The sequence below is a fragment of the Triticum dicoccoides genome, chromosome 6A (genome assembly GCF_002162155.2).
Source record: "Triticum dicoccoides isolate Atlit2015 ecotype Zavitan chromosome 6A, WEW_v2.0, whole genome shotgun sequence".
Classification (NCBI taxonomy): domain Eukaryota; kingdom Viridiplantae; phylum Streptophyta; class Magnoliopsida; order Poales; family Poaceae; genus Triticum; species Triticum dicoccoides.
Window position 1 is genome coordinate 56,342,128 of NC_041390.1, and position 9,346 is coordinate 56,351,473.

Genomic DNA, 9,346 nt, shown 5'->3' on the forward strand with positions numbered 1-9,346 from the left:
TCCTGGAATACCCAGGTGCCTCAATCCACCCAGATATGTGTTTAAGTTGCCACCTTAGATAAACCATTAATTAACAAACTCACATCTGTCATGGATATCACCCACCCAATCCACGTCTACTAGCATAGCATGGCATAATAAGCAAATGTAGAAGTAACTCTCAAAGGTTTGATAATAAACAGGTAATAGGTACTACCTCATCTACTTCCCATCCCACAATTTAATTAGATCCTAATCATGCAATGTGTGAGGATTGATCTAATGCAATAAAATTGGGTAGTAGAAAAGATTTGATCAAAGTGTTACTTGCCTTGCTGATGATCCGCAAAACCTAGCAATTCGAAGTAACAAGCGGCGCACTCCGGGTATTCTATCGCAGACAATCAAACAAGCATACAATAAGTACTCATCTAATGCACGGGTAAAACTCAAATAAGAGATCTAACCAGAAGGTTCAACTTAAGAACTCCGGTTGGCAAAAAGAATCAAAACGAACGAAGCAACGAAAGTCAAACGGCGAAAGAAAACAATTTTGTTCTACTAATCTGGATCTAGGGCAAATTTTATAGTAGCAAAATCTTGTTTAAGTTGGTTAAACGGATAGAGGGTTTCGAGATGAAACTCTAGGCGCTTGAATCGCATGATTCTGATAAACGAGCGAAAAGTTATACTAAAACGAAAATCGGACCAGGAATCGCGATCAGAAAAATCGCGGATTTAATCCGAGAAAAAAAAACGACGAACGTTCGCTAGAACGAACGAACGGACGAACGCTCACTATTTAAATAAATCGGAAAAACCGATCTATTTAAAAAACCGAATCTAAAAAAACCGATGAAAACCGATCTATTTTTTTTTAAAAAAGGATGGCACGGAAGTCGAGGAGCGGCGAACCTCGGCGCGCGGAATCCGGCGGCGGCGGCGAGGTCGGGCGGCTGGGGCTAGGGTTCCCGGGTGGGCCGGCTTATAAAGCCACCTCGGGCCGGAGTCCTATCCGGACACGGCCCGTAGGTCGGTTCATTTTTTTACTATTACACGTAGAAGAAAAATAAAAAGAAATACTAAACGGACTCCAAAAATTCCGAAATAAATTTTCACGGGCTTCTAAAATCAAGCCGCACAAGGTGAACATTTATTTGGGACCTAAATGCAATTTTGAAAAACACACATTTGGGACCTAAAAGTGCTCGGACTACTATATTTACATGGTGGACTACTACTACTGATGAGGTGGTCTACTAGAAATATTCTTCGGTTGCAGACTCCATGATAACTGCTCCAGCTTCATCAACATAGTCATCATCGCTACTATCTGGTTCCGAGTCGGTGCCGTCGATGATGATGTAGTCTTCTGGGCTAATCTCCTTGGGTTCTTCGTCTTCATCTACTGGCGTAGGGCCTCCCATAAATATTCCAATCTTCTTGATCAGGTCGTCGTTCTTCTCCACCAGTACTTCAATTTCCTCTTCATAATCTTCACGTGTAGCCTTGAGTTCTTCCTCCAGTTCCTTGATTCTTGTCTTAGCCTTCTTCAGATCTATCATGTCGGCGCACATCTGGTTCTCCTGTCGTCGAATGTGCTGGTTTAACTCCTGGATAAAAGCTGCAATTGATCTATCCTTCCTAGTGCTGATCATCTCCCAGTGCTCATCTCGGCGCCCACAAATCTAGTAGACAGTATCCTTGAGATCCTTGCGGTAGACTTCTCCAATGCGTCCCATGGTGATGTGAGCTGCCATGCTCTTTCCTAGACTCCAAGTTGGTGCATCAAAAGAAAACTCTATGGGCTCAGTGACTGGCATGAACGTCCTTCCTGGAACTTGAACTTGAATCATCCAGCGCTCTTCTTCAGGTAAAGTGGCGTTGTAGGTTGCGGTGAAGCTTGGTATTCCTATGTTCAGGTATCTAGTGACTTCCTTCAAGTGACGTCCAAAGGGTGTATCTTCATCCGGTTGCGTGAACTTGTTCCTTGCATCCGCCATCCTAAAAGAGTAGAAAAGATGAGAAGTCAGAAGAGAAGAGAGTGAATAGTGATCTAGGTCTTTTAGCTTAGTGGTCGTGTCCTACAGTCAGCGTGTGCTCTGATACCATCTCTGTAGCGATCAGACCTCAAACAGTCTGATCTCTATGCTCCGGTGTCATCCCTGGATCAGTAATGCTAACACCACATAGTACTCGGAGGATTTATAGCAGAGTAGCAATCACACACTTATTACATCGAGTGTCTCAAAAGAGAACTTATTACAATAAATATAGCTTAAGGCCATCTAATAACGATAACAGCGGAAGGCTTGGAAGATAAGTGAGTCCATCAACTCCAAAGGCATCACTGAGTATAGAACCACGACCTAAAAACTCCTTAATCGTTGTTTAAAAAGTCTACAACATTAACGTTGCAGCCCGAAACGGGTCAGCACATGGAATATGCTGGCAAGGTAACACATAGAGAGTAATGGAATGCAACAGCTATACTATATGCATATTTGGCTAGTGGAAAGCTCTATGGTTACAGTTTTGCGTAAAGCCAATTTTTCCCTACTTCAAAGGAATACAATTTATTTAACTATCATGGTAGTTGTTAAACATTGAGAATGGTTGACAGCATTCTCAATCCCAATTAAGCATCATCATTAAACATAACCCAACAAAATTAATTTAGAGTAACATGTTGAGATTCACATGATAATCCAGGTACTAGATACTCAAGATGTCCATAACCGGGGACATGGCTAACCATGATTAGTTTATTACACTCTGCAGAGGTTTGCGCACTTTTCCCCACAAGACTCGATCGCCTCCATTTGGTTTCTCGCACTACATGGTGTTTGAGAAGACGGATGATCGAGACATAGTCTTTCAGAAGCGCTAGCACCTTACGATCGGGTAGACCGTACCACCTATATCCCCTACATCTGCTAGTCTACCACTGTAAGAGTTCGCACAACTTAGTCAACTATGCTAGATCCCATAATAGCTTGTGGCTGCACATGGAAGTTTCTAGTATGAATAGTCTCATGATCCCTTTGAGCCTGGGTGGCGGTGCAAAAGAAAACAGGCAAGTCCTGGAATACCCAGGTGCCTCATTCCACCCAGATGTGTGTTTAAGTTGCCACCTTAGATAAACCATTAATTAACAAACTCACATCTGTCATGGATATCACTCACCCAATCCACGTCTACTAGCATAGCATGACATAATAAGCAAACATAGAAGTAACTCCCAAAGGTTTGATAATAAACAGGTAATAGGTACTACCTCATCTACTTCCCATCCCACAATTTAATTAGATCCTAATCATGCAATGTGTGAGGATTGATCTAATGCAATAAAACTGGGTAGTAGAAAAGATATGATCAAAGTGTTACTTGCCTTGCTGATGATCCGCGAAACCTAGCGATTCGAAGTAACAAGCGGCGCACTCCGGGTATTCTATCGCAGACAATCAAACAAGCATACAATAAGTACTCATCTAATGCACGGGTAAAACTCAAATAAGAGATCTAACCAGAAGGTTCAACTTAAGGACTCCGGTTGGCAAAAAGAATCAAAACGAGCGAAGCAACGAAAGTCAAACGGCGAAAGAGAACAACTTCGTTCTACTAATATGGATCTAGGAAAAAATTTATAGTAGCAAAATCTTGTTTAAGTTGGTTAAACGGATAGAGGGTTTCGAGACGAAACTCTAGGCGCTTGAATCGCGTGATTCCGATAAACGAGCGAAAAGTTATACTAAAACGAAAATTGGATCAGGAATCGCGATCAGAAAAATCGCGGATTTAATTCGAGAAAAAGAAAAGCAACGAACGTTCGCTAGAATGGACGAACGGACGAACGCTCACTATTTAAATAAACCGGAAAAAACCGATCTATTTAAAAAACCGAATCTAAAAAAACCGACGGAAAAACCGACGAAAACCGATCTATTTTTTTTAAAAAAAACCGATGGCACGGAAGTTGAGGCGCGGCGAACCTCGGCGCGCGGAATCCGGCGGTGGTGGCGGCGCGGGTGGCGGCGGGGTCGGGCGGCTGGGGCTAGGGTTCTCGGGTGGGCCGACTTATAAAGCCACCTCGGGCCGGAGTCCTATCCGGACACGGCCCGTAGGTCGGTTCGTTTTTTTAATATTACGCGCAGAAGAAAAATAAAAAGAAATACTAAATGGACTCCAAAAATTCCGAAGTAAATTTTCACGGGCTTCTAAAATCAAGCCGCACAAGGTGAACATTTATTTGGGACCTAAATGCAATTTTGGAAAACACACATTTTTCCTAAATTCAAATAAAAAACCGAAAAACTCTGAAATAAATCTTATTTGATTTTATTATTAAATCCTCAATATTTCTTTATTTTGGAAAGGTCATTTTATTCCCTCTCTCATATTTTTGTAATAAAAATAATTGACGATAAAATAAATAAAATCAAATGATCCTATTCTCAAAATTTGAGAAAACTCAAATATGAAAATAACGAAATCCCCAACTCTCTCCGTGGGTCATTGAGTTGCGTAGAATTTCTAGGATCAACCAAAATGCAAAATAAAATATGGTATGCAATGATGATCTAATGTATAACATTCCAAATTAAAAATTTGGGATGTTACACCTAAGGAGGAAGAACAACCGGTGCAGCCGGAGCCAGGCCGTCGTACCTGGCAGATCGACCTCGACTCCTCCTACAGCAATGACGACCTGATGAAGGCCAGCCACTCGACCCGCCGCTCCGCATGCCGGTGACGGCCGCCGTGGTTAGTCGGTGTCTGTTCTATACCCCCAATCCCCCAACCCCCCTTCTACTCCATCCACATCTAACTCTATTCTGATCTTGCATGAACTAGTTGAAAGAACATGCGGTGCCCCCATGTTTGGTTTTGGTAATTGATGACAATCTCTATGGACTAATGGTTGCCTTGAGTTATATTTGAAGGTTTTGTCCATAGGCTTTTCTTGGAGTACATGTGTTGGTTTCAAGGAGAGTTTGTGTCGACCAAGGTGTTATTCAAGGAATTATCCAAAGATTGGTCATGTGAGAGTTGAGCTTATTGCAAGCATGTCTTGAAGAAGAAGATTGTGTGATCATTCATGTCTACCTTCAAGGCATCATTCAAATGAAGAGAATCGGAAAGGTTCAAGGATGATCAAGACTAAGTCAAGAGTGAATCAAGTTGATCAACTCACAAAGCACAGAAGATGTACTGAGAGGGATCAAGTGATCCCATGGTATGGTAAGAATTGTCAATTACGCTTTGTGTACTAACCCATGGTCTTCGTGAGAGTTCTTTGTGGGGTTAGGTTGCGGTGTGCAAGTTCAAGTGGAGCATCACGAAGAGATCAAATGCTTGAAGCTTGCCGTCCTTTGTAGTGATAATGGACTTGTGAAGATGTGCGGAAGAGTGGCTCACCCATAGTGGAGTATGGGGGAGCAATCAACTAGTCTTCATCGAGTCAACACAATCAAGAAAGGTGGTCCAACTTGAGGGAGTCAAGATTGTCATCATCTAGCTCAAGTGGACCATGTGCAAGGCAAAGGTTTGCCCTTGATAGTTTTTCTATTTTACCGGTCTCATGATGGTAGTTGGGAGACCGGGTTATAGGATCGATTGCCGTACTATCAAGGGGGGCTCTCGATGAGTAGCTTGATCGTATCGTTCGTAGAGAGCTCAAACCATTGCATCCTTGCATCATCTTTCTTGGTTCTTGTTTGGTTCTCTTTGTGAGTCTTAGAGCTTATGGTCATCTTGATGACAAGCTCGAGTTCATCGAAAACGGAGTTCACATGCATCTTCTATGATGTTTTCGATGTTGGAGGTTTTGCCGGTTCTTCTTGGTTGGAGGTTTCACTCCTCTATTTGTTGGCATACCTCCCCTGCCTCTTCTTACTATATCCAACAAGCTTGAGTTTTGATGCTACTCGTCGTCTTGTTTCCAACAAGCTTGAGTTTGCTCAATTCGGAGCTCATATGCAGAAGTTATGGCAGTTCTGGTTTTCTTGAGAGTGGTTTTTGTCTGGTCCCAGCGGTAGTACCGCGTGCCCCAGTGGTAGTACCGCTTGCAGCTCTCAGCCGTTGTACCGCTGCTTCTGGGCGGTGGTACCGCCAACTTGCTCAGCAAAAACTTGGGCGGTTGTTCCGGCCAGGCACCGCCCAAGTACCGGTCAGGCCTCTGTTTTGATGCGGTACTCGGGCGGTGGTGGCCCGGTTGGTCCGGTCGTACCGGTACCACCGGTGTCCGGAGCGGTTCGACCACTCAGGACTTAGCCGCCCGAGCGCTCAAGGCCATGCGGTTGCACCAGCCCGGTACCGCTCGACTACCGCACTCAGGGGTGACTCCCTTCTGTTCCTATGCGGTGGTTGAGCGGTGGCTGGGCGGTTGGTCCGGTTGTTCTTCTCAACCGGTGCTACCGCCTGATCGCCCGGTTGTACCGCCTGGTAGGGTTCTGCACGTATACTGTGAGTCCCAGTTGTACCGGGACCAAGAGCGGTAGTACCGCTCGTGTGCGGGCTGAGCACATAACGGTTGGATTTTCCCCCTCCTACAAAAGGGGGTCTTCTTCCCCATTGAACCTAACCTTTTGAGCTCGTGTTCTTCCCCCATTGTTGACCTTCTTTGAGCTTGCTAACTCTCAATCCCTCCATGAATTCTTGCTAGTTTTTGAGGGAAAAGAGAGAGGAGATCTAGATCCACATTTCCACCAATCACTTTCTCCTCTATGTGAGGGGAACCCCTTGGATCTAGATCTTGGAGTTCTTGGTGTTCTCCTTCTTGTTCTTCCTCTCATTTTCCTCCCTAGCATTAGTTGCTCCGGTGGGATTTGAGAGAGAAGGACTTAGGCACTCCGTGTGCCCTTACCATTGCATTTGGTGCAGCGGTTTGAGTTCTCCACGGTGATACGTGGAAGTGAAGTTTGAGAAGCTTATTACTCTTGGGTGTTTGGGCACCCTAGAGCTTGTTCCTCTTGGGTGCCTTGGCGCCCTAGACGGTTGGTGTTGCTCGGAGCTCAATCATTGTGGTGTAAAGCTCCGGGCAAGTGTCGGGGTCTCCAATTAGGTTGTGAAGATCGCCCCGAGCAATTTGACGGGTACCGGTGACCGCCCCCAAGGGTTGCCAAAGTGTACGGGTTCGGTGACCGCCCCCAAGGGTTACCCTTTGTACGGGTTCGGTGACCGCCCTCAAGGGTCCCTTAGTGGAATCACGGCATCTTGCATTGTGCGAGGGCGTGAGGAGATTACGGTGGCCCTAGTGGCTTCTTGGGGAGCATTGTGCCTCCACACCGCTCCAAATGGAGATTAGCATCCGCAAGGGTGTGAACTTCGGGATACATCGTCGTCTCCGTATGCCTCGGTTATCTCTTACCCGAGCTCTTTACTTATGCACTTTACTTTGTGATAGCCGTATTGTTTCTTGTCATATATCTTGCTATCGCATAGTTGCTTATCTTGCTTAGCATAAGTTGTTGGTGCACATAGGTGAGCCTAGTTGTTTTAGGTTTTGTGCTTGACAAATTAACCGCTAGGTTTATTCCGCATTTGTTCAAGCCTAAATCGTAATTATTTTAAAACGCCTATTCACCCCCCCTCTAGGCGACATCCACGATCTTTCACTAGTATGAAGTAGCATGAAGTCGTATGAACTAATATGAACTGCTATGCTTATCTACCACTATTCCCCATTCCCCTCTCCGCCGTGGATCGAATCTATCGCCGGATCAAACACGAAAAAGTAGTGCATGACGAACAGAGAAGTGCTTACCGCCATTGCTGCAGGCCAGGTGATGATCTACTCGCCGGTGATGTGGTCCGGTGGTCTTCTTGCTCTCCTCTGATCCGCCGCCACCAGTGAGAGTTGGGACAGTGAGGGAGAGTGGGGTGAGAGTCAGGGGCGGTGAGGCTAATAACTGTCGGCGCTTCGGGAAACAACGCGGCTTCTTGAGCGTGGCCGCGCGCGTGCAGCCGGCGCCCCCCACATGCACCGCTCGGTGCCTGACCCTGGAGGAACTGCCGATTCAAGCGTTTTCAAAGAGCCAGACCCAAAAGTGCTTTAAGGTTCATGCCATACGGGCCGAACAGTAGAATCAGGCAGCCAGTCGATCTGTTTACGTCACGCATGAGTGAGACCGGGCTTTATGCAGGCAACCAAACACGCCCTTAGTTCGTTCCCTGGTGGTCGGATGCCTCGCGAGCAGAATCGTCGGCATATCTCTCGAGTAGTCGTGTTCTTCTGTTCTGTCCGGCTGGAATTAACTATTCTGAAATGAGTCTATCTAAGCTGTAGAGCCGTGCGGACGCAGCTCCTCTGACGTACGGCGCACTCGCTGACGTGTGGACCCGGACCCACGCGTCAGTGGCCCAACGTCAAGTGGCCGTACGTCAGGGGATCCGGCTCCGAGCCGTGCCACCTCGCAACAACAAAAAAAAGAGCTGTAGAGCCGTGCCAAGAAGTTAAACGCAAATCACACGTCGTTGTGATTTTGTAAAGTCAATTCCAGTTGCTTTTATCAGATCGGTCAACTTGGGTCTTTCCCCTCTTCAACTCCCTACTCTGTTACTACGGTGACTTCGTAAATCTCAAGATAAGATGTCGGCTCAGTTTTTCGAAAGTGCTCATAAAGATAAGATGTGCGTGTATGCGTTCATAGGGATGAGTGTATGCGCGTGTTTATGAGCGCTTGTGTCTGTAACGATGCTAAAAAAAAGAACGCATGTCCTCCTTGCTCAGCCAAACCAAAATATAGCACTCCAGCTGGCTGGCCAATCCAACTATCCAGCCGATTTTACTCCTCTCGGCAAGCGTATATATCAGCCAACAGATTAAGCTAAGCGGGAAAGCAGGCCACGCGAGCGCACTCGTCTCGTCCTCCACCCACCTCGCCTTCGCCTTCGCGTCCGCCGCACGCAACAGCCCACCAGCCACCCCACCACCGCCACAGCAGAGCGCCCATGGAGACGGGGCGGCGGGCGAGCAGCAGCAAGCGCGCGGAGTCCGGCGCACCGCCCAAGGTGGTGGCCGTCCTCGCCGGCCTGCTCGAGCGCGCCGCCAAGCGCGGCGACGCTGCGGAGTGCGGCTCCGGCTCGGCGGCGTTCCGGGGCCCGACGGAGAAGAAGCCGGAGATCGGCGTGCGGCGGTACGCGGAGCGCATATACCGGTACGCCGGGTGCAGCCCCGCGTGCTTCGTCGTCGCCTACGCCTACCTCGACCGCCTCGCCGCGCCACCGCAGGATGATGATGCCGGCGAGGCGGTGGCCGTGGACTCGTACAGCGTGCACCGCCTGCTCATCACCAGCGTCATGGTCGCCGCCAAGTTCATGGACGACATGTGAGTAGCGCCCGCCGTCTCCCGTCCTCCATTGCTTC

The 9,346-nt window shown here is 47.3% G+C and overlaps 1 protein-coding gene across 1 annotated transcript in view; it reads left to right on the forward strand.

Annotated features, from left to right (window-relative positions):
* Positions 1 to 8,833: 8,833 nt before the first annotated feature.
* LOC119314806 (cyclin-P4-1-like) overlaps positions 8,834 to 9,346 on the forward strand; it is a 2,716-nt gene continuing 2,203 nt past the window's right edge. The window contains exon 1 of the mRNA XM_037589490.1: positions 8,834 to 9,308. Coding sequence (XP_037445387.1) covers positions 8,932 to 9,308 — 377 coding nt within the window. The 5' untranslated portion in view covers positions 8,834 to 8,931. The remainder of the gene's footprint in view (positions 9,309 to 9,346) is intronic.